At 52.2% G+C, this 25,443-nt stretch overlaps 2 protein-coding genes across 2 annotated transcripts; one reads left to right on the forward strand and one right to left on the reverse strand.

Annotated features, from left to right (window-relative positions):
- Window positions 1-825: 825 nt before the first annotated feature.
- LOC134413895 (olfactory receptor 14C36-like) lies at window positions 826-1,575 on the reverse strand. The gene has a single exon (XM_063147922.1). The coding sequence runs from the start codon at window positions 1,573-1,575 to the stop codon at window positions 826-828; it is 750 nt and encodes a 249-aa protein (XP_063003992.1).
- An 11,727-nt stretch (window positions 1,576-13,302) lies between these two features.
- On the forward strand, window positions 13,303-15,471 carry LOC134413897 (serine/threonine-protein kinase pim-1-like; the record flags this gene model as incomplete). The annotated part of the gene is made up of 5 exons (XM_063147924.1): window positions 13,303-13,468; window positions 13,588-13,637; window positions 13,842-14,208; window positions 14,822-14,998; window positions 15,238-15,471. Coding segments are annotated over 5 exons (867 nt in total), but the record flags the coding sequence as incomplete, so codon positions are not given.
- Window positions 15,472-25,443: the final 9,972 nt, after the last annotated feature.

Raw genomic sequence — 25,443 nt, forward strand, 5'->3', positions numbered from 1 at the left:
TGTGAGCTGGGGGAGAGGCCAGGGCTGCAGAGGGGGGATGTTGTTGGCAGCTCCATCAGGACGCTCTGGGATGCTGCCCTGGGCTGTCCAGTGCACTGGGGATGGATCAGCCCCTGCTCTGCTGCTCCTTCCCGTCTGCCCCAGGGCCCTTGCAGAGCCCCAGCCAAGCTGTTTGCCCCCAGCCTGCCCACGGCCAGCCTGGGGCTGCTCACGGGGGCTTTCTGTGCTGAGCATTGGCCTGGCCATGTTCTTGAGAGAGCCTGGGCAAGGAGCCTGGAGCCCCCAGGCCCTGGCCAGAGGCGTCAGCGCTGCCCCAGCAGTGCCCATGGCCTGTCCCTGCTGCAGCCCCGGCACTGCCATCCCCAGGACTGTGCCCAGCCACGAGAGCACTCAGGCCCTGCAGCAGCACCAGGGCCACCAGGGCAGCGGGGCAGGGCCACGGCAGCAGCACTGGCAACACCAAGTGCTGCTGCTGCTGGGCACAGCTGCTGGGCCAGCCCTGATCTGCCCCAGCTCTGCACACAGACATTGCTGCTGCAGCTCCAGAGAAGGCAACAAAAGGGCATCTCTGCAGAAAACTCTGCTGGTAGATCCTTTAGTTAATTTAAAGGCACCAAGAGCTCATTGACACAGTCTGTGGCCACAGGGAAGGTGAAGAGAAACAAAATGAAAAATGGCAAAAACAATTATATTTATTAGTGGACAAGACTAAAAAAGTAAAATAAAAAGAGAAAGAACCTCTAAAATGAACCAAAAAGAAGGATCAAAGATTACTTTATTTCAAGTGGTTTGCAGAAATTGGCCAGCAGTTTAATGTTTATGAAACTATCCAGTCATCAGTTTCCACACTGCAGCCTTGAGCTCCTGGTTCCTCAGGCTGTAGAAGAGGGGGTTCAGGGCTGGAGGCACCACTGAATAGAGAACTGACAGGGTCACATCCAGGGATGGGGAGAAGATCAAAGGGGGTTTCAAGTGAGAAAACACTGCAGTGGTGGTGAAGAGAGAGACCACGGCCAGGTGAGGGAGGCAGGTGGAAAAGGCTTTGTGCCGTCCCTGCTCAGATGGGATCCTCAGCACAGTCCTGAAGATCTGCACATAGGAGAAAACAATGAACACAAAAGATCCAGAAAATAAACAGGCACTAACAGCCAGAAGCCGAAGTTCCCTAAGATATGATTTGGCACAGGAGAGCTTGAGGATCTGAGGGATTTCACAGAAGAAATGTCCCAGGGCATTCCCCTTGCAAAGGGGGAGGGAAAATGTATTGGCCATGAGCATGAGAGCATTGAGAAAGCCAATGGCCCAGGCAGCTGCTGCCATGTGGGCACAAGCTCTGCTGCCCAGGAGGGTCCCGTAGTGCAGGGGTTTGCAGATGGACACATAGCGGTCGTAGCACATGACAGTCAGGAGGAAATACTCTGCTGAGATGAAGAAGAAACTCAGAAATAACTGTGCAGCACACCCTGCACAGGAGATGTCCCTGGTGTCCCAGAGGGAATTGTGCATGGCTTTGGGGACAGTGGTGCAGATGGAGCCCAGGTCGCTGAGGGCCAGGTTGAGCAGGAAGAAGAACATGGGCGTGTGCAGGTGGTGGCTGCAGGCTACAGCGCTGATGATGAGGCCGTTGCCCAGGAGGGAAGCCAGGGAGATGCCCAGCAAGAGGCAGAAGTGCAGGAGCTGCAGCTGCCGCGCGTCTGCCAATGCCAGCAGGAGGAAGTGCCTGATGGAGCTGCTGTTGGACATTTGTTCTCTCTTGGCATCAGGATCTGTAAAAAAAGTAATCATGGAATAATTGTGCTTGAAGAGGACTTTAAATATCCCAGCACAGCCTGGAGGCACTTTCCCTCCACTGCCTTCCCAGGGCTCTGCTGCCGGGAGCTGTCCCTGCCAGCAGCTGCTTCCCTGTCCCCTTGGCTGGGCACTGCCAGTGCTGCCAAAGCCCAGCTGAGACCTGGGGGTTCAGGTCTGCCATGCAGATCCCTCCCAGCTCTGGCACTGCCCAGGGGCAGCTCTGGCTCTGCAGGGTCTGATACGAATGTCAGATCAACCCTGAGGAGGCTGGAAAAGCGACACTGATTCTGCCTGTGAGAGGCCTTGTGCTGATTTCTGTCACTTATTGGTTTATTCACATCTGAGAGAATTTTTTTCATTATCTTCACCCAAACTAAGAGATTTATATCTTTGGGCAATTACCATCAAGGCAGCCCAGGTCATTAGATTAAAAAAGCAGGATTTTCCCTTTTATGTAGCCCCTTTCTTGCTGTGCACCCTGTATAATCTATTTGGAAATGTTCTGCAGGTAAATGCCATGCAGGGAGGAGTCCTGAACAATGCAGCATCCTCCCCACACAAGGAGAACACTTCCAAGCCTTACCAGCTGTCACCTCCCACCCAGATCTTGTCCCCCAGTGCTGGGAGCAGCTGCCAGGGCTGGCTGAGAGCTGTCCCTGGCAGGCAGCAGAGTCCCTGCCCAAGCACAGCACCCTGGGCTGCAGGACCCTGCTCTGCAGGACAGCCCTGGGCACCCCTGGCTGCTCTGCACAAGAGACAATCAGAGAATGTACTCACAGAGTCTGTAGGCATTGGGATGTTCCAGCTTGAGGGGATGGCTCCAGGAGCTGCATCTGCATTGTCCTGCAGCCAGAGGTTGCTGTGCCAAGAGCTGGCAGTGATTGTGCCCCAGGCACTTCTCAGCACCTTCCCAGCCCTGACTGATTGAAGCTCTCTGTGCTTCTGTGCCTCTGTGCTGTGCCCGGGCTGGCTGCAGGCAGTGCCCCAGCCCTGCTGGGCTGGCAGAAGAGCTGCTCATCAAGAGAAATGTGCTTTTGAAGCTCTTCTTGGTTACCAGGAGCTGTCTCTGTGCCAGCAGCCCAGCCCAGCTCAGCAGCACAGACACAGCACAAGGACTTGAATGACCCTCAGGGGCTTTGTGCTCAGGCCCTGAATATCAGTCTCTGAGAGGGAGCTGAAGAAACGTCTGTAGAACTCGGAGTCAGAATCCAACTCCAAAGTTTCTTGGACTTTTAATGGGTCCCACTGAGGGACACGACTGACAAAGTGTCCCCAGACCCCAGGCAGAGCAGAGAACTGGAGGCAGTGATGACAGGTGGGGAGAAAGAGAAGCCAAGTCTTGGTGCCCTGGGGCACAGCAGGGTCTGTGCCACCAAGGGCTGTGAGGAGGCACCTTGTCCTGAGGCCCTGGGGCCTCCTGGCACAGCCCCAGTCAGGCTGGGCACTGTCAGCCCCTTGTCCTGCGCTCAGCATCCGCCCCTAGCCCACATCCCAGTGGCCTTAAGGATCTGCTGGAAGGAGTCCCTGGGGAGCCTTGGCCAGGAATGGCCCTGGGGGCTCCTGAATACTCCCTGCAGGGACTGCAGGTTTTTCAAAGGACTTTGGGTTTGGCTTTTGCCTTGGAGTCTCTGAGAGGTTTGTGCAATCATGGCCTCCAATTATCTGCTGTAATTAGTCCCTGGACAGGCTTTGTCAGTAACAACACTCAGTGGGCTCTATAATGCTTCAAGGTACTTCAGTTATTTTAAGGTACTTGGTTGTTTCCCTTTTGATAGAGACTCTGTGAGAGGTTTGTGCAATCATGTCCCCAGTTATCTGCTTTAATGAGTCCCTTGAGAGCTTTGTACTGACACTCAGTGGGGCTCATTAATGCTTTAAGATACTCAAGATTTTTAAGGTACTTTGAATTTTCCTTTCTACACTCTGATTCTCTGAGATTTTGTGCCATCCTGGCCTCCAATTCTGTCTTCCAAGGAGCCATTGAGGAGCCTGTGTCGGGGATGGACCTCTGTGAGACCCATTCAAGCTTTGAGACACTTTGAATTTTTCCTCTGATTTCGGCTCTTGGAAAGGTTTGTGCAATCCCCTCTCAGGCCCTGAGGTTCAAGGGCTCAGTTCCAAATGTACCACAGGGCTCATTAGGATCAAGCAAGTCCTCACAAACCATGGCTCTGCCTTGATTTTCCTCAGCTCTGGAACAGTTCATTCAAAATATTTCTTTTTATATTTTTGGAGAAATATTTCAAAGAGCTTCTAAGAAATATGTATTCCTATCTTAAGGAATGTATTTTATTACTGTTCTCTGTAGAGAAGTGGTCATTGCAGCATTCTGTGATTGATTTTTATCCAGGCTATTTCCTAAGGAGGTCTGGGGTGGTCAGTGAAGTTGTACCTTGAGAGCTGACCCAGTGTGGACAACCTTGCCCCAAATTCCCCATTTCCATGTGAGAAATAATTTTTACTTTCAAAATTTTAAATACTTTATTAAGACCTTATAAAAATACAACAGAAGACTGAATAAAGAAAACAATACAGCATCAGGGGCAAAAAATTCAGTCACCATGTGTGTATCTACAGATTGGATGCTCTGTCTTTTATACCTCTAGCCCCTCCCAAAGCCTTGTCAATTGACTCCTTCTTCTCTGTCCAGTGGTGGAGATCACTGTCTTACACCTTGATTGGAGGTCAGGTGCTGCCACAGTAACAAGCCAACCCTCCCAAATGCCCCGACTACTCAGGCCATCCTGTGATAACAATGCAAGGGGGAGGGGAAGGATAACTATACATATACAAAACTTCTCATAACATATATTTAATGTCCACTCCTTCATTGTGAGTGTCAACCATAGGATTACTCATCTATAATAAACCCTCCATTTCTTTTTCTAGAAGTAATTTTTTTCAAACAATTGATTCAAAAATTTTCTCTCACTTTTGAATGAGTCATACCAGCATCTGTTGATGTCGGCAAAGACATGGGAACAGGAGAAAAAATCTCAGGTTTTCCCTAGACACACTTATTTGGAATGAACAAAAGGGCATCCCAGAGGTCCAGTATGGCTTTGACTCCCATCTACCGTGCCTATGTGGATGCTGCCCATAGTCAGTGTATCTTAGGGGTGAGTACAGAGGACAACTTGGCCCTGCCCTCCAGTCCTTGTTGAATTAAAAGACAATTGAGGAATTATAGAGGTCCAGTATGGCCTTTTGTCCCTACCTTACCATGCCTACGGGGTTGCTACCCGCAGCAGGGCTATGGAGCCTTCTTGGTAGCAAACAAAGGGGCCAACCCAGTCTTGCCCTCCTTCCTTTCTCTTTTCTCTTATTTTCTTGAAGAAGCTGTCCCATTACCTTTTACAGTCCCTTGTGTACTTCCCCTCAACAGATGCTGGTAATTCTCATCCATTGAAACAGGAAGACAGATCTCAAGATGGCTGATGGAAGCTTGACTCTACTTTTTGGGCATCTTGGTGTTTTTCTGGTTGTCTTTCAGTCTCTGCTCGAGAGTCAATCTTGTTTGACCCAGCCTGGATGTTGTAGTCCACTCTTTGGGCTCTTCTACTGGGCCTTTGACTGTGTTGCCATGAGTCCATCCCTGCTCTGCAGTTCGCATGGCCGATTCGGTGGTGAGCAGTGCCTGAAAGGGACCTTCCCACTGAGGAGTTAGAGGCTGATCTCCCCATGACTTAAATCATCACCCAATTCCAGGGATTAATATTATGGATTCTGAAATCCAGGGTGGTAGTTTGAGGAATTGCCCTTTTTTGTCGTATCCCTTCTAAGGTTTGTGCTATAGACATAACTTATTTCTTGGCATTGGCTTCCCCTCCCTCATAGGTGGCAACCTTCTGGGGTGAGGTCAGGAAGGGTAACCCAAACATCATTTCATGGGGTGACATCCCTATATCTGACTGGGCTTGGGTTCTAATTCTTCCTAAGGCCAAAGGGAGACATTTTATCCATGACATTTGGGTTTAAATCATTAGCTTAACTAGAGCTCTTTTAAGAGTTTGATTCATTCTCTCAACCCGAGCAGAACTCTGTGGATACCTTGGAGTGTGTAATTCCCATTTTACTCCCAGGGCCTGAACAACTTTCTGCAATATCTTTGATGTAAAATGAGTTCCCCAGTCGGGATCAATCCTGTTTGCCATCCCATATCAGGGAATGATTGATTCTAGAAGTGTTTTACTCACAACATTGGCATTGGTTTTCACAGTGGGTACCATTTCTATCCAATGAGTCAAGTGATCTACTATCACTGGCAAAAACTTCCACTGTTGTATGTGGGGAAGCTCAGTAAAGTCTACTTGGATATTTTGGAAGGGCCCTAATGCTAGTTGTCACCCTCTTCTGGGGGTTTTCCTCATGATTTTCTTACTCACTTGTTGACATATCACACTCCATTCAGTTACTTGCTTAGCTATTCTGAAAATTCCTATGCAGTCCTAATCCCATAGAAATTGATCACTTAGCACTTGTGTACCCGAATGTGTTGTTTCATGTATGCCTTCTAGCATTTTCCTGGCCAGGAGTTTATTCAACACTTGCCTCCCATCTGCTAATCTCCACTTCTCTTTTTTATCTTTCTTAGCTTCTCTTTTAAGGAGTTTTTCCTCTTCTGTCCCACTGAATATGGGGACTTTTTGCATTTCTCTCATGGCTGTTAATACTATTATTACTTTTTTTTGTCTCTGATTCAACTGCATTTTTAGCCTCTAGATCAGCCTAACTGTTCCCTCACTCCTCCTGAGTTGCCCCTTTTTTATGTCCTTTAACATACACCACTGCTACTTCCTCTGGTAATTGTAAGGTTTCTAACTCTTCTAAAAGAAATTTTTTGTGAATCAGTCCCTTTCCCTTTAAATTGAATAGCCCCCTCTCTTCCCATATTTTTCCAAAGTCATGCACTATTCCAAAAGCATATTTTCAATCTGTATCTATTGTTCCAGTTTTCTGTGTAATGTTTCCAGAGCTTGTTTTAGGGCATTCAACTCACACCTTGGGCTGACCAGTTGAAAGGTAACTTTCTCTTTTCTCGCTACCAACACTTCATGCACTATAGCGTACCGCAATACCCTGTGCCCCTTTATTTCTCATGAAGATCCATTGATGTACAATCATTTTCCACCTTGGAGTGGTTGATCTGTTAGGTCCTCTCTTCCTTTAGTTTGATAGTTTATAACCTCTAGGCAATTATGTATTAGTTCCTCATCTGGTTCTCCATAGAAAAACTGGGCAGGGTTGAGTTGGTTACACACAATTCCCTCTAAATCATTATCTATTAAGATGGCCTCATAATTTAACATACAGGAATCAGTGAGCTATTTCTCAGCCTTTTGGCTTAGGATACTTCTAACTGAGTGTGGGGTATATATTTTCAATTTCCCCCTAAGGGTTTATGTCTTGGTTTGAAGAGAGGTGTCTGCTAAGGAAGGCAGGACCTTCCCTGGAAATGGAAAATGTAAACCCTCTCCCTCTGAATTATTGTAATTTTGAAATGAAGGGGGGGCTCTCAGGCAAAGATATGGGAGCAAGAATAACGGTTCTTTATTAGGGAAGAAAATTAAACAAATAAACCATGCAGTAATACAAGCAGCACTGACAGAGTCAGAATATTTCCTGACACCCTGTTGGTCAGGGTGCTGGTAGCAGTCCAATTGAAATGGTGGCTGAAGTCCTCCTGAAGTGGCAGATGTGGTTCTGTTGAAGCAGTGATCCTGTAGAAGGGTGTAGTCTTCCTTTGAAGATCCAGTGATGGTGTAGATAGGCCTGGTCTTCCTCCGGGAATCCAATGGAAAAGGCTGCTGCTCCTCTGGGAATCCAGTGGAAAAGGCTGTTCTGGTGTCCCAAAATCTCAGATTTTATATCTAGTTAGGAATGCTTGGCTCCTCGGTCTGGGTGGAGCATCTCACAATGGGATGATGTAATTTTGATCAGTCATGCAGTGACACTCAATGGCTCATTAACAGCAGATGTCTCCCCAGAGGGAGGATTGGTTTGTGGAAGAGATAAAGAAAACTGCCCAATTAACAGAAGATAACTGCTTCACCTCTAACAGATGGGAACAGAACACACATATTTCCTTTCAATCCAGGACATTATCCACCCCTTATTCTATTTCCATCTGCATCAGAGTAAAACCGTACACACAGTTTTCACTTATGACTAGGTTTCCTTGTAGTACACAACGGCTTTCTCCGTCTTTTTGCATTACCCACCAAGTGTAACCAGGTCCTTGAGCAAAAACAATCCCATAGATGGGGTTGTCTTTGACTGGGGCGGAATTAATACAAACAGTCTTTCCTAAAACACCTTTCATGTGTACAACAGGGACTTTATCTCCATCCACTGTGTGCAGGGGTTCAGACTGGGCAGGACCAGCTCGATTTATGGACCCTCAGATGTTGACCATCCAGGTGGCTTTTGCTAAGTTCATTTGCCAATTTCTAAAAGTTCCACCACCAATTGCCTTCAGAGTCATTTTAAGTAGTCTGTTGCACCGTTCAACTTTCCCAGCAGCTGGTGCATGATAGGTGATATGATATATCTATTCAATACCATGTTCTCTGGACCAGGTATTGATAAGGCTGTTCTTGAAATGAGTCCCATTGTCTGACTCAGTCCTCTCAGGGGTTCCATGTGTCCACAGGATTTGCTTCTCCAGGCCCAGGATGGTGTTCCTGGCAGTGGCGTGAGGCACAGGGTAGGTCTCCAACCATCCAATGGTGGCTTCCACCATGGTCAGATCATAGAACTTGCCTTGGCATGACTGGGGCAGTGTGATGTAGTCAATCTGCCAGGCCTCCCCATACTTGTACTTGGACCGCCGCCCACCATACCACAGGGGCTTCACTCGCTTGGCCTGCTTGATGGCAGCACATGTCTCACAGTCATGGATGACCTGAGAAATACTGTCCATGGTTAGAACCACCCCTTGGTCTCGTGCCCACTTATAGGTAGCATCTCCACCCTGATGACCTGAGGCATCATGGGCCCATCGAGCTAGGAAAAACTCTTTCTTATGTTGCCAATCTAAGTCTGTCTTTGACACCTCTATTTTTGCTACCTGATCTACCTGTTTGTTGTTTTGGTGTTCCTCATTAGCCCAGTTCTTGGGGACATGAGCATCTATGTGGTGGACCTTCACAGGCAGCCTCCCTATCCTGGAAGCACTGTCTTTCCACTCATCAGCAGCCCAGATTGGTTTTCCTCTATGCTGCCAGTTAGCCTCTTTCCAGCCACCTCTCCAGCCACCCCCACAGAGAATTGGCCACCATCCATGAATCAGTGTAGAGGTAGAGCTTTGGCCACTTCTCTCTTTCTACAATGTCCAGGGCCAGCTGAACAGCTTTGAGTTCAGCAAATTGACTTGATCCACCTTCTCCTTTGGTAGCTTGTGCAACCTGTTGTGTGGGGCTCCATATGGCTGCTTTCCACTTTCGGTTCATCCCTACGATTGGACAGGAACCATCAGTGAAAAGACCGTAGCGTGTTTCCTCTGGGAAAACTTGGTTATATGGAGGAGCTTCTTCAGTCCATGTTGCTGGTCTTGTTCTTCATCTGTGACACCAAAATTTTCACCTTCAGGCCAATTTGTAATTACCTCCAAAATCCCAGGGCCATTCAGTTTACCTATATGGGCAGTGTCTCTGTCCCTTTGGGAGCCTCTCAGGAACCCTCAGCCAGTCCCGAGTTGGCAGACACCAGGGGGAACCCCGACACGGCCGACAGCGGGGAGACACTCTCCCAAGCCCTGAGGGTATGGAGGGCACGTGGTCATCTTTGCAGCAGGAGAGACACCAGAGACATGGGTAAAAGATTAAGGCCCGATTCTTAGCAGGGGTTAATCCCAGATTTTATTCTAGGAGTCCCAAAGGAGCCCCTACACCTCAGGCGGCTCCTGCTGAGAGCCCCGGGAGATGTGCCAAGGTTACATTTAAAGGGAGGTGGAAACCAAAAGTAGATAACATTTTACTAAACAATAAGTGACCCTAAGGGATGGGTACTGGGGGACAGACATTTAGGACAGCATTTGGGGCAAGGCTTGGGGGGCTTACCCCTGGCCTCTTGCTAATCACTCGACATCCTGGACCAAAGCTTCTAGATGGAGGGGATGGGATGCTGAGTGATTGACAGAGAGCCAGGCTGGGGATTTGGGGATGATCTCAGCAAGTGAAAGGGATTACACAGGTAAAGGAAGGGGGGTACCATCTGGGATGAACCATTTGGGAAAAAGTCAGGGATTCAAAAACAAAACTATTGCAAAGTATTATAAAGTATAAAAACACACGATGAGACACCACCCAGATCTGGTGTTTGCTGCACAAGTGCCCAGATCCGGAAATTTCCCAGGGCTGGCACAGCCCAAGTCCAGCAATTTGCTGGCACAGAAAGCCAGAATCTGGCAATTATGCCAATATTTATTATTGGCCAACCAGATTATGCCAATACAGGTGCCCAGACCTGGTGTTTGCTGCCACTGCCAGTGCTCAGATCTGGATATTTCCCTGTTCTGGCAGAGCCAAGTCCAGCGATTTTCTGGCAAAGAAAGCCAAAATCTGGCAATTCCCTGCTACCGTCATTGGCAATGCCAAGATCCGGTGTTTGCTGGCACCACCAGTGCCCAGATGCAGGAATTTCCTGGTGCCGGCACAGCCTGAGTCTAGTAATTTTCTGGCAAAGAAAGCCAAGACCTTGCAAATACCTGGTGCTGGCCCCACCCAGATCTGGTGTTTGCTGGCACTGCCAGTGCTCATATCCAGCAGTTTCCCAGTGGCAGCACGGCCCAAGTCCAGCAGTTTGCTGGCACAGAAAGACAAATCCTGGCAATTTTCTGGTGATACCACCGGCACCACCCAGATCTGCGGTTAGCTGGCACCGCCAGTGCCCAGATCTGGCAATTTCCTGGTGCTGGCACAACCCAAATGCAGCAATTGTCTGGCAAAGAAAGCCAAAACCCGGCACTGCCCAGATCTGGCGTGTTGGGGTTGGTTTAAAAGAAGAGGGAGACCTCAGTTTAAGGCCGTGGGAAAACTCTCTTTAGCTGGGGTCAGCAGGAGCTCCCGCCCATAATCCTCTTGTTCAGTTATGTAATTGTTACTAGAAAGTTCTGAGTTCTCTTTGCTACCACTGGTTACTTTATACTGCAAAAACTGTAATATTCTTAATCCTTCCTTCCTCTTGGATCCTTCCCTCAGATCCCACCTTAACCCCTCCCCATAAATAAATGTATAAATATTCCTGCTAGACCCTGGACCCAGGCCTTTTTCTGCTTCTCTCTCTGTACTGTGTACGCCGTCCTGTTTGTTGTGTTTGCCTTCAGTAAAGTTCTGTTTCCAGACAATGAGATGAAAGCAGTCTCTGTCTGTAAAGTTGCCAGAGCTGGTTCTCAGGGAAACCACTGGTCAACAGTGCAGACAAGGACCAGAAGGTTTCACTGGTGTTTGCTGGCACTGCCAGTGCCCAGATCTGGAAATTTCCCTATTCTGACACAGCCCAAGTGCAGCAATTTGCTGGCACAGAAATCCAAAACCTTTCACCTTTCTGCTACTGGGTCTGGCACTGCCCACATCTTGTGTTTGCTGCACCAGAACCCAGATTTGGAAATTTCCCGATGCCAGCAGAGCCCAAATCCGGCAGATTTCTGTCACTGGCAACGACACCACCCAGATCAGGATTTTGCTGGCAGTGCCAGTGGCCAGATCTGAAAACTTCCTGGTGCTGGCACAGCCCAAGCCCAGTGATTTGCTTGCACAGAAAGCCAAAGTTTGGAAATCTTCAGGTTCTGGCTCCAGCGCCACCATGATCTGGTGTTTGCTGGGACCGCCAGTGCCCAGATTTGGAAATTTCCCGATGCCTTCACAGCCAAGGTCCAGCAATTTGATTTTAGCCACCTCAGGAAGAGAAGTTCCTCGGACTGTGACTTTCCTTTTTCTTGGAACTGTTTAAACCTGCTCTGGACTGAAAACCCAGACAAACACCTGCAGCTCACACCTGTGGCCCCCCGAGCTCTGGAATGCTGCATTCCAGAACCAGAGGGACTTAGAAGAGACTGAGTGAGCCAACTACAACCCACAAAAAGGACTTTCTGAATTGGCCAACTCTTCAGCACTGTCCAAGGTTTTATTTAATATTATTCATTTTTCATGCTTGTGAATACTTTACTCGTTTAAAAAAAAATGGGGTTTTTTTTCACTTTTCTCCAGGGAAGTCTTTTCCTGAACTAGTAGGGGTAGGGGCCACTTCAACTTGCTTTCTAGACAGACCCCTTTAGGAGGTTTCCTCCCCAAATTTACCCTAAGCCAGCACAAACAGTCACAATGAAAATTTCACCAGTGGCGTAATTTCCTGGTGGCAAATCTTGTGACAGAAGCTTGACCTTGTTCTCCATGAGAGATTCTTGGGAAGAGCAGACAGGAGAAGACTCTTGGAAAACTGAAACAGCTTTCCAGATGTAAAATAAAAGAAACAATCCAAGGTGTTTTCCTCTATTTTTTTCTATGCTCCCCTTTTCTATGTTGCGTCCGGTAATTCCAGATGCACCTCGCCTCTAGGATCGATGACTTAGTGATTTTTAGACACTCTAAAATACCATGAGCCACACACAGTTTTCCTTCCCCTGTTTTTACGGGAAAGCAACACTGGAGGTGTAAGTGCAGTGCTGGGCTCAGGTAGGAATCCTACCCCAAGGGAAGGTGGCCCGACAGTGTTTGACCCTCAGCAATGACAATGCACAGCAGCAAGCGAGGGCATCGCTGTGCCAGTGTGCAGGAGTCAGGGCTCTGCATCCGGGCTCAGCGCTGCAAAGTTCCCGTGTTTGGGCAGACGGAGGGGCTGTCCCCGGGGCGCGCGGGGCTCGAACGTGGGGCTCGTGGGGCGAGCGGGGAACGGACACGGGGACGAACGGCCCCGGTGCCTCAGTTGCAGCAGCGGCAGCAGCAGCAGCAGCAGCAGCAGCGGCGAGAGCAGCAAAACTGATAATTTAAAACACGCTTTCCCCTATTTTTCTTTCTCTTTCTCTTTGTCCTATTATTTCTCTTTCTCTCCCTTTCCCGCTGTCGGGCACCCTTCTCTCGGGGTCCCTTTCCCGGCGTCCCTTTCCTCTCCCCGCCTCCCTCTCCCCTGCAGGGCAGGGCCATGCCCCCGGCCCGCCCCCGGCCCCATGCCCGGCCCCGGCCGTCCCGCCGCGGTCTCGCCTCCGCCCGGCTCTGGCCGTACTGGCAGTGGCGCTGCCGGGCGGGCATCAGTGCCTGGTGCGGGGGCGGCGTCGCCGCCCTTCGGCTCCGCCTGGCCCGAGCCCGGCCCCGGACCCGACGCAGGGTCCAGTCCCGGCCCCGGCCCCGGCTTCTCCCGGGGCCCGCGGAGCACACCTGCGGCGCGGCCGCTCCCGCCGCTTCCGATGCGGCTTCCCCGGCCCGAGCTCCGCCGCTCGGAAGCGCGGCCTCCGTCCCCGAGCTGTCGGGGCCCGGGGCGGGTGGGGATGCCGGGCCCGGGGCGGGTGAGGGGCGCTCGGGGGCCGTTGCTGGCCCCGGGCCGAGCGCTGACAGCCGCGTCCCGCCCGCAGGGAAGGCGCAGGAGGCCCTGCAGGAGCGCTACCGGCTGGGCTCGCTGCTGGGGCGCGGCGGCTTCGGCAGCGTCTTCGCGGCCACGCGGCTCTCGGACGGCGCCCCGGTGAGCGGCAGGGCCGGCGGCGGGCGCAGGAGGAGGGGGCGGAGGAGGAGGGAGGAGGAGGAGAAGGTCGGGGCGCGGCGGGACAGGCGGCGAGCTCACCCCGCTGCTCTCCCTCGCTCGCAGGTGCCATCAAACGCGTGCCGAGGGATCGCATCCGGCACTGGGGCGAGCTGGTGAGTGAGCGGGGCCAGCGGCAGCAGCCGGGCCGTGCCGGGCGGCGAGGAGCCGGGGCCCGGCACGGTGGGAGCCGCCGTGAGCCCTGCGGGGAGAGCGGGCGTGGGTTGAGGGGGGCATGCAGAGCATCCCGGGCTGGCTGAGGGCTCCCAGAGCCCTGGCACGGCCTCGGCCCCACTGACGGCGTCGTGCTCCTCCCGCAGCCCGACGGCACCAGCGCACCCCTGGAGATCGTGCTGCTGGCCAAGGTGTCCTGTGGCTGTGGCGGTGTCATTCAGCGCCTGGAGTGGCTTGAGCTCCCCGACAGCTTCCTGCTGGTGCTGGAGCGTCCGGAGCGGTGCCAGGAGCTCTCGGGTTTCCTGGCGGAGCGGGGGTTCCTGCCGGAGGAGGAGGCGCGGGGACTGTTCCGCCAGGTGCTGGAGGCCGTGCGGCACTGCACCAGCTGCGGGGTCCTGCACCGGGACATCAAGCCCGAGAATGTCCTGCTCGACCTGGCCAGCGGGCAGCTGAAACTGATCGACTTTGGCTGTGGCGCCTTCCTCCAAGACACAGCCTACACCCAGTTTGCAGGTGAGGCCTCGCAGGGGGTGCTCCTGGGCATCTCGTGGCCCAGCCTGGGTGCAGCACTGGGGCTTCCGCCTATTGCAGCCGGGATGGGATTGATGCTAGAGCCGAGTTGATTTGGGTGGGGTGTGAGGGCGGCCAGCTCCCAGCCCTGCTGACAGCCTTCAGCGCCCACTGTGCCCTGGGCTGGGGCTGGAGCTGGGGCAGCCAGCCTGACACAAACCCCCATGGGGGCAGCAGAGAGGGGGGTCTGACCCCATTCCCCAGATGGTTTGGTGTGCAGGCAAGGAAGGGCTGGACTGCTCCGCTCTCCTTGTTCGCCTTGGCTTATTAACATTTTTGGAGGCCGTGCAGGTGGGGAGGAGAGTGGGTTTTCTCCACTACTGGGTGGGTTTTTCCTTTGTGTGTCATGGTTGGGCTTTCCCAGGGATTGTGCTGCCCTCTTTCAGTCCAGTGGCTTCTTTTCCAGCCGCGAGTTTGTGCACAAGTCCCAAGTGCTGGCGAGAGGGCAGCGCTCACCCCGTGTGCCTCTGGGGCAGCCCCCACATGCCCAGGGATGCTGGGGCTGGGCTCTGGGAGCAGCAGCATCCCCCTGCTGAGCTGTGTCTGTGTTCCACAGGAACCCTGTCCTACAGCACACCAGAGTGGATCCAGCACCAACGCTACCACGGCGAGGCAGCCACGATCTGGTCCCTTGGCCTCCTGCTGTGCCACCTGGTCATGGGGAAGCACCCGTTCAGGAGGGGCCAGGAGATCATCCGGGGGCGGATCTTGTTCCCACGACGGCTCTCTCGAGGTGGATCCTCATCTCTGGGCACGGGGGGAATACCAGTGCTGGGAGACAGCAGCGGGCTCATGGGCAAACCACTCTGGCAGCTGCTGAGCAGGCACATGTCCTGCTCTCCTGCTGTCCTCCAAACAGAGCATCCATGGGGAAGTTTAGGCCCAGCTCTGGTCACACCCAGCATGACCTGGGCATGGGAACAGGAGGGCAACTTCTCCAACTGACTGGTGATTTCTGGTTTCTCTCCCCAGAGTGCCAAGATGTTATTAAGAGGTGTTTGTCCATGCAACCCTCGGACAGGCCATCCTTAGAAGATCTTTTCTGTCATCCTTGGGTGAAGGGTGTTTCCCTGCCCTAGAAGACTGAAGAAATCCACGTGCACAGTTGGATCCAGGGACCTAGCAGGTACCAGCTCCACACATCTCTTGGCAATCAGTGGCAAAGCAAACCAGGCTGGTTTTGTCCTGCCTGTAGCTGTGAGCAGGGGTCAGCAGAAGGCAACATGCAGCGCTTGGGCTGGAGCTGAGCTGGAGACCCGGTGTGACAAGCACTGGTGGCCACCATCCCCCTGGTTTTGTTTGTATGGTTCATGGATGGCTGGGGCCCTAGGCAGAGCCCTGACAGCCTGGTCTGACCCCACGGAAGGAGAAGGAGCCCCTGGAGAAGCTGTTCCAAGTGGGGCTGGTGCTGGAGACACCAAGGACAACCTCAAAGATGATAATCTCTTCCTTGGCCTGGCCAGCTGAAGATGATGGACTTGGATTCTGGCACCTTCTTCAAAGCCAGGCTCCAGGTCCAATTTGCAGGTGAGTCTACAGGCATGGGGTTGCTCCCAGGTCTGGGCATGGCACAGCTGGGCACCAAAGGTTCCCCCTTTGCTGGGGCAGACGCAATGAATTCTTCAGTCAGCTGCCCAGCTGCTTTTTGGCTCTGGGCAGCTGCTGAGGGCTGGGTGTGCCCTGGCTGGCTGCAGGCTGGGCACATGTGCTGCCCTCCTGCTCTGCTGCCAAAGGCAGCAGGGATGGGCAGCTCTGGGCACAGCTCTGGGCACGGCCAACATGTCCTGGGCACCGCAGGCCTTGGCACAAGGGCACAGGAGCCCTCAGCTGATGAGCACTTTCTGCTTTCTCCCCTTGCAGCCAGGCTCTGCAGGTGCTGAGGCTGCTCTGGGCTCTGCCAGGGCTCTGCTGGGCTCAGCCCTGGGCCCTGCTGGGCTGGCTCTGCCCTCACATTGCTCTGACAGCTTTGCATCAGACGAGCCCGTTGTGAGCACAGCGCCTGAGCTTTCTGCTTTGGCAGGTGAGTGAGACTCTGCTGCAGGCCCAGAGATTGCAGCTGGGGACACACATCCAACTGGCAAGGACCCAAACTCTCCACAGTCCCGGCTGAACGCCTGGATCTGTACAGGGTGTTTTGTCTGTCCCATTCTTCCTTCTTGATTGGCTGGAATTGTGCAACTGCACTTTCTTCCTCCTCTAGAAGTGCCACGAGTGGGCCAAAGCTGGTGAGTGGGCCGTGCTCCTGAGGCAGTGCAGGCTGGAGCTGGTGGATGGAGAATTGCCCTTCTGCACTTCCACACCAGAGCAAAAAGCTGTCAGTGGGACTTTGTGACTCTAAGAAATCCCTGAAAGTTTCAATGGGAATGTTCCGCTCATTCCCAGGCTGAGAAGGAAGGTCGTCTTGTAAAGGATTTGGGCTTTGACAGAGTTTCCACTCCCAGTCCTGCTTGGAGCTGGAAGGGCACAAAGCAATTTCCTCTTGCCTCGACCACAATTTAAAATAACAATATTGGAAACAATCCTCAAAAACTTTTTAAAAAGACTGCTGAGGTCAGTAAGATGGATCCATGCCATCAGCACATTTACAAAGTAAATAACTGAGTTCTCTTTCAAAATATCAGTTGCCTCTTAATTCAAAGTTAGAGATGATTTTTCACTGCAGACTTGGGGTTTTTTTTTATCTTTCACATTTTATATAGTTTTTGATTACTTTTTCCTTTTTTTTCCTTTCAATAGAAAACATGTCCTACAAAAAGAATGTCCTTTGCTCCTGGTTCGTGTGTGGAGCAGCTCCCTTCCTGCTGGCTGAGCTGCTCAGGCAGAGCCCGGCAGCTCCTGGCCCTGCAGGGCTGAGGCTTTTCCCCGTTGCTGGGCACAGACTGATGGAGCAGCACTGCTGAACTCGGGCACACAGAGGGACCAGCAGCAGCTGCCTTTGGCCACCTGAGGCTCCAAGGCCCAAACTCTGAGCAGCCAGGGCTGGAAGAGACTGGCAGGATCTGATCCCTGACTCTGGGCCAGGGCTGCACAAATGACACCACAGCAGCCGCAGCAGCAGCAGATGGAGCTGACTTTGAGCACAGCCCCTGCCCCTCTTGCCTCCCGTGTGCAGCGGTGTCACAGCAGCCTGAGGCACCTGGGAGCCCCCAGTGCCAGCAGGGACTGGAGATGGCAGCCCTGGGCTCCTGGAGGCTGTGCAGGGAACGGAGCTGGGCACTCCCTGTGCATGGGGAGCTTCCAGATGGAAAAGGCTGCTGTGCCCAGGCAGCTGCAAGGGCACAGAAAGGAGGCTCTGGAGCACTGGATCTGTGCCAGTGCCACAGTCCTGGGCAGCAGCCAGGGAGCCCTGGTGGAACAGAGGGCACAGCAAGAGGGACAGAACCAGGCAAGGGCAGAGACTGGAGAGAGCCAGGCCTGGGAGCAGGAGCAGCTGCTCCATTGCACTCTTGGAGAAAGCTCTTGGCTGGTTCAAAGCGCTGAAAGGCGTGAAGGGCAGAGAGCAGGCCACAGCAAACAAAACAGCAATGCAAACAGCTCCTGTTTGCACAGCCTCCCCTCTCCATGTCCCAGAAGGAATTGCATGGACTGTGTTCTTCTCTCCGAGCCGTCTCGTTCAGCATGAGCAGCTCAGCACCAGGAGCTGAAGGAGCTGAAGCCTCAGGCCACAGGAGCTGGGCAAGAGGGAACTTTTGGAGCAAAGTAATGCTGCTAAAATAGCCCCTGCTGAATGCAGTGGATATAATCATGGAATCACAGAATCCTTTCTATTGGAAAAGCCATCTGAGCTCACCCAGTGCAGCCGCTCACCCAGCAGTGCCAAGCCCAGCAGTAAACCATGTCCCTGAAGTGCCAAGGCCTGGACAGCAGGCCCTGAGCCAAAGGTGGCCTCTGGATGAACCTTCCAACCAAAGGTTCTCTTTGTATCTGCTCCCTGATGAAATATGCATGGTCATTAGCACTGTAATAGATGTAGCCACTCATAAGTGAAACATGGATTGACCTTTGTGTATTTAGAAGCCAGACAAGGCCATGAAATCTGACATCTGGCCTTGTTTGGGGCTGTATGGTCAAAGTCACCTCCCTTGGTTCCTCTTTGAGCCCTGGCCAGGCTTTGGGAGGGACCCAAGAGGAGGATGAAAGCAGATGTTGCCACACTAGCAGTGCTGACAGTTTGTTCATTCAGCACTGTCAGAGCTGGGCCCTCTCCCAGCGGGGCTGGAGCCTCACCTGGGGCTGGAGGCACCTGCAGGAATTCCCAGTGCCCAGGAGTGGCTCTGCAGCCCTTGGCTGTGACAGCTTGCCCAGCTGCTGTGTCGGTCTGGGGGATGGTAAAGGCTGAGGGTAAATGCTGCTGGATCTTTCTTAATCACTGCAGGCAGTCTTTGGTGGGGATGGTTGGGTGCATTGCTGAGCTGCTCCTTTTGTGATTCTTTGCTGCTCTGAACTGCAGGAAATGACACTGATTCCTTCAGTTGGAGTCTGTGTCTATGGTGCTGACCCTGCCCACTGGTAAAACAAAACTGGCACAGTCTGGCCAGATGCCAACAAAATGTCACTTGTTCAGTGTAAATGTGAGGAATCAGTCCCATCAGAAATTGCCAGCTGGGAAACCCTTCCATGGAGTTTCCTGGCTCTGGAGTGAGCTGAGGTCGGAGCCCTGTGTGAGCAGTGGGGCAGTTGGGTAAAAGAAACTGCACCCCTGGATGGCTTCAAATGCATCCAAAAATTGCAAATGGAAAAGGAAAAGACCTTGTGGATTTGGGCAGACAAAGATGAATTTGTTGAGAGTACGTGGGAAACAGCACCTTCAGAAGGAACAATTATTGTTGGAATGCTCCCACATGGAGCAACAGAAGAAGGTTTTCATCTTGAGCTCAGATGCCCTTGTGCAAGTGAAATATCAATATAACAAATAACTATATACATATTTATAGTATAATAAGACCTTCATGTTTATATTTATAGATTTTTATGTATATATGTCTATATCTACATGTCTATATCTGTATTTATATATAAATATATACATATAATAATAATGTGAAATAGTGCTGACAATACTGATTTGGTATCTTTGGCTGCTCAGGGATGTAACACTAAATACCCTACAGAACAGGATTGGCCAGGACCCTCATGTCAGTGGTCAACTTTGTGAGATTGTATACAATGGAAAAAGGAGGAAGGGAGGAAATTGGCGATTTTTACAGGGTGTGCTGATACTGTGATGCACAGTGTTTTGTCTGTTCCTGTGAAAAACACAGTGATTAGGCCTGCAGGGTTTTTCATGTACCAGACTATGCACAAGCTGCAGAATTGGTTGAAAGGGTGAAGGGGTTGTTAAAAGAACAGTTGGAAAGATGAGGAGGTGGGAACCTTTGCCCATGGAGAACCCATCTCCCAGATGTGCTCCATGCCCTTCACAATGGCCCACTGGGGAAATGGAACCCCCTGGCTGTGCACGGCTGCCCCCAGTTTGCAAATCCAGCCATGGGCAGTGAGACTTGGGCTGCCTGGGAAATTGTTCTGGCTGTGATGGCCCCTGGCAGGGCCAGCCCAGAGGCTGCAGGGCTGGGCCTTCATGCATTGGAATTCATTAGGAGAAATTCAAAGCAAATGAGAGCTGTCAATTCTGAAACAGGAATTCAGATTCCTCCAGGACACTTTGCTTTGGTAACTGCCCCCTTGGAGCTTGGCCTTGCAAAGTGTTCCTGTCATGGCAGGAGGAATTGATGCAGAATATCCAGAAGAAATTACAGTAATTCTGTTAAACAATAATGAACAAGATTGGATTATTCAACCCCATGACAGGGTAGCACAATTATTGATCTTGCAATTTTAAGAACGATTGTGAAAACAGGAGATCCAGCTCCAATCACCACCATTTGTGGAGATAAAGGGTTTGAATCCAGCAGCCCTAATAATGGAGCCAGTGTGGGTCCAGAGGCCAAAAGGCCCTCCTGAGGCAGCTGAAGGAGCAGCTCCTGGGAAAGACAACTCTGAGTCCTGAAACCTGGGCAGGAACAATGGGAATGTGTCCCTGCAGCCAAGGATTCTGTGTGAGAACAAGTAGATCTGCCAGGATATTGTTTTACACATCCTGCCAGACCAGATCTCCCTGTTTGCCCCAAGGGCCCCTTGTGGAAAATGCTCTGATCCACGGGGCTCTGTGTGAACGCTGCTGTGACACTGAGGGACTTGCACAGGAATTCCATCCAGGAGCCTGGGTGCCCCTCAGGGACTGGGACCTGGCCCCTTCCAGCCAGAGGGGAAAGGGCCCCCCAAGCCTTGTTAGCCACAGACAGCATGGGAAAGCTGAACAGCAAAGGGCCTGGGGGCATTATTCTGGAATTAAAAAGGTGCCAGCTCCATGGACAACAGAATTCTTCTTCCTAATTCAAATGAGATTGAGAAAAAAGAATGTAGAATGGTGTCACTAAAGTACTACTGAAGCCTGTAAGGTGTACCTAGATAGTCAGCCAGAATCTTTGTCTGCCACAAACACCTCTCGTGTTTCACCAAGGGATTGGTCATCAAAATGTAGTGATGAGTTATGATGGATTGCTGAGCTTCTTTTGTAATTCTTTGCTAATGATGATGTGCTTTGCTTAGCTTATCCTTCTGTAAATCTTGGCAGCTGTGCTCTATATAAATGACACAATTCCTTAAGTTGGTGTCTGTGTTTTTGGTAGTGACCCTGCCCACTGCTGAAACAGGGCCCCCTCTTGCCTAAGTATTCCCTGGGAAGGCAAAAGCCCTCACTCCAAAATTCCCCCCTTCCTCCCTGTTCCCCCCTTCAGACCCTGAGCATGATGTGCTCTGGTCTGGGGTATGCCCGGGGTCAGTTGGGGTCCCCTGTCCTGGCTGTGTCCCCTGCCCAGCTCCCCCGCAGCCCCAGCCCCTCCCCAGCGTGGCTGACGAGGGGCAGGACAGGCCTTGGCTGTGCTGCAGCTCAGCAAGAACAAAACCATCTCTGCGTGCTCAGCCCTGTGCTCAGCACCCGGCCCAGCAGTGTCTCAGTGCCAGGGGCTGTGCCCTCAGTCCCTGCCAGGGGTTTCCATGGCAACTGCAGGCCAGGTGACCCAGGTGTCCCCCCAGTGCCGGTTGCCATGGAAACAGTGCCCAGCCCTGCCCCTTTCTGTCTGGCTGACCTGGCCTTTGGCCCTGGCAGTGCCGGTGGCTGCTGGTTCCTGGTGCCTGAGCAGCTAGCGCGGCACAGGGCAGGTGGCCTTGGCACAGCCCCCAGCAAGGGATCCCCTCTGGCTCTGGGCACTGACACCAGCCCTGAGTAAGGGCCCAGGGCAGCTTTCCATGGCGACCAACCATCACAATGGGGCCGGGAATTGGTTGCCATAGCACCAAACCAAGGAATGGGTCCCCCATGGCTGTTGCCATGGCACCTGGTGGCACCACCGAGTGTCACTGCAATTGTACCTGGAACACCCCTGGCACTGCTTTGTCCCAGGGTTGCCATGGCAGCTGAGGGCAGCAACAGCTGGTGCTCTGCAAGGGCCCTGGGGCAGATGGGAAGGAGCAGCAGAGCAGGGGCTGATCCATCTCCAGTGCTCTGGACAGCCCAGGCCAGTGTCCCAGAGCATCCCCATGGAGCTGCAAACATCATCCTCCCTCTGCAGCCCTGGCCTCTCCCCCAGCTCACACAGGTGACCCAGCCTTGCAGGCACAGACACGGCAGCACTGGCTCAGCAGCCCCTGTTTGCATTGCACACAGCAGGCAGGAGCACCCCCATACTGCTGCTGTGGGGACATGAACCTGAGGGAGCACAAATGCCATCAGCCCCTCGGACCAGCAAGGGCTGGAGGACACCAGGGAAACCACTCAGCTTTGTCCTGGCCTCTGCAGTCAGCCAGAAAGTTTGTTCCCATCAGCTGGGAGTTTCCTGTGCCACTGCAGATGCTGTTGCTCAGAGCCAGGGCTGCCTGGCAGCCACCCCCAAACTGCCCTCAGCATTTCCTTGGCTTCACCTTTGCTTTCTTTCCTCTTCCTGATACAAACGTCTTCCCATTGCCCACCCCTGTTCCCTGCCCTGCAAACAGCCCATCCCTATTTGCCCTTTCCTCTCTGGCCCCACTCCCCATTGCAGTTCCTGACTTGGCCCCGTGGGTGTTGTTATTATATTTCTAGAGTCCCATACTGTTTCTAAAGTCCCATATTTCTCAAGTCCCATACCTCCTCTCCTCGGTGTTTTCTTATAGCTAAAGACCTACACAGCACAGACTCCCCCTTCTGCATGTTTGTCCTTCTTAGTCAGGGCACCCACAAGGCTCTCCCTGACTGGCCAACCCACCCCCTTTTATCCCAGTTAACTTCACTAGCCACAGCTGCAGCCCAATGAAGGACATCACAGCTGCAACCCATCAAGAACAACTGGGACTTACCTGGGCAAGGCCTATATATGGATATTCAAGTACAACACAGATATTTTACTAGGACTCAAAAGCCACCTATACTATATATGGGAACGTCCCTTGGGCAGTAGGATCATCCTACAAGTTCTGCAGGAATTGTCTGCAGGCTCCTGCAGTGCCTGGTGCTGCTCCCTTGCCAGAGGCACCTCAGGCCAGGGGGGCACATCTGAGCTGCTGTGTCTGGCTCTGGGGCTCCCTGTTCTGGGCAGTGAGGAGGAGCTGCAGACGCTCTGCAGGACTGACAGGATGGGCTTTGGGGCTGGCAGGAGAAGCTGAGGGACCTGGGCTGCTGGAGCTTCTGAAGAGGAGGCCCAGGGCTCCTTCTGCAACTGCTCCAAGGGTGGTTTCAGAGAATCCCAGAATCAGCAAGGTTGGAACAGGCCATGGGGATCATCAAGTCCACCCTGTGCCCTGACACCGCCTTGTCTCCCCTGAGCCTCCTCCAGGATAAACAACCTCAGCTCCTTCAGCCACTCCTCACAGCTCTTGTGCTCCAGACCCCTCCCCAGCCTTGTTGCCCTTCTCTGGACATGCTCCAGCCCCTCCATGTCCTTCCTAAATTTGGGGCCCAGAACTGCAAACAGCACTTGAGGTGCTGCCCAACCAGTGCTGAGCACAGGGGAAGAATCCCTGCCCTGCTCCTGCTGGCCACACCATTCCTGATCCAGGCCAGGAGCCATTGGCCTACTTGGCCACATGGGCACACTGCTGGCTCATGTCCAGCCTGCTGTCCATCAGTCCCTGCAGGTCCCTTTCTGCCTGGCTGCTGTCCAGCCACTCTGTCTCAGCCTGTAGAGCTGCAGGGGTTGTTGTGGCCAACATGCAGGTCCCAGCACTTGGACTTGTTCAACCTCACCTTGTTGGATTTGGGCCCTGGATCCAGCCTGTCCAGGTCCCTCTGCAGAGCTCTCCTACCCTCCAGCACATCCACACTCACACCCAGTTTGGTGTCACTGCAAATTTGCTGATGCTGGACTCAGTCCCCTCATGCAGATCATCAGTGCAGACATTGAAATCCACGCTGGCTGGCTCTGACCCCTTGGCCATCCTGTTCGTGCCCTGTGATGGCACTCAGGGTGATCTGTTCCATAACCTTGCCGGGCACCCAGGCCTGGAGTTCCCCAGCTCCTCCTTCCAGCCCTTCTTGGGGATGGGCTCACATTGGCACCTCCAGTCCTCTGGGACCTCCCTGCTGAGCCAGCACTGATGGTAAATGATGGAGAGCAGCTTGGGGAGCTCATCCACAGCTCCCTCATCCCCCTAGGATGGATCCCATCTGCTCCCAGAGACACCTGTGAGAATCTGAGAGGCTCAGCAGGTCACCAACTGCTTCCTCCTGGATTACAAGGGCTGTTCTGCTGCCTCTGCCCATCTACCAGCTCAGGAGAACACTTGTTCTTAGGACAGCCTGTCCTAATATTGAAAATTGAGAGAAACAAGATGTTAAGCAGCTCTGCCTTCTCCTTATCTTTAGTTACTATATTCCTCACTGCATCCAATAAAGAGTAGAAGTTCTCCTTATCCCATGTTTTGCTATTAATTTAATTGTGGAAACATTGTCTATTTTTTTTTTTCACAGAAGTGGTCAAGTTAAACTCTAATTGAGCTTTCACCTCTTAAGTTTTTTTTCTGCACGACTTTACAACATCCTTAAACATTTCCTAAGCTGCTTGACCTTCTGTCCAAAGTTGATGCACCTCTTGTTACCCTTGAGTTCCCACAAAATCTCCACGCCCAGCCAGGCCAGTCATTTTCCTCACTAGCTCATCTTTTGCCACACTGGGAAAGCCTGCTCCTTCCACCTTAGGATTACTTTCTTGAAATGTGTCCATCCTTCCTGGACCCCTTTGTTTTTAAGGGATGTTTTCCTTAAAAAAAATCAGTGCCTGATTCATTACACCCCAAATCTGCATCCCAAATAGGCCAAAGTCTGCCCTTCCTAATTCCAGTGTAGAAGTTTTGTTGCTGTCCCTCCTTCTTTCACAGAACATTGAAAAGTTGATTATTTCATGGTCACTGTGCCCCAGGCAGCCTCCGAGCCCCACATCTGCCACCAGCCCTTCTCTGTTTGTGAACAGCAGCAGACAGAGCTTTCCTTGGCAGTGGGAGTGCTACCAAAAATTCAGTAAAATAGAAAACTCCTTAACACCAATGCAGCATTAAAAAGCAGCATTATTTATTCAGGGGCATGCATGGGGGACAGCTCCTCCCAAAGCCCTGCAGGCTGAGTAACGGAAAGTTTCTGCTTATATATTGTATTTTGTATACATATTCATTAATTGTCCCAGACTAAATATACATCTGATAATCATTTTCCCCAAATCATTAATGTATTTCCCCTCCCCTGTTCTCCTGGGGATCTCTCTGGTGGTCCCTGGTGGTCGTAGACCCCAATGTTCGAGTGGGCCTGGCTGAGCTGGCAGGACACTGAGGCTGGTGAACTTTCAGTTCCCCTTCTCACACAATGGGCACTGTGTGGTTTCCACAGGCCTGGGGTTGTGGAGAACAAGCTCCAGGTGTGAGCTCAGCTGGTGGAGACAATTGATCATCTGGTAACATGAGGTCACAGAGTGGGCTGTGACATAACAGAGCAGACTGTGACATCCCAGAGGGGCTGTGTGACATTAGAGAATGGTCTGTGACATCACAGAGAAGGTTGCGACATCACAGGGCAGAGGTCTGACATCACAGTGCATACAATGGCATCACAGACTCTGGTATGACATCAGAGAGCAGCTCTGTGACATCAGAGGG

This window comes from Melospiza melodia, unplaced genomic scaffold (genome assembly GCF_035770615.1).
Source record: "Melospiza melodia melodia isolate bMelMel2 unplaced genomic scaffold, bMelMel2.pri scaffold_55, whole genome shotgun sequence".
NCBI classification, from domain to species: domain Eukaryota; kingdom Metazoa; phylum Chordata; class Aves; order Passeriformes; family Passerellidae; genus Melospiza; species Melospiza melodia.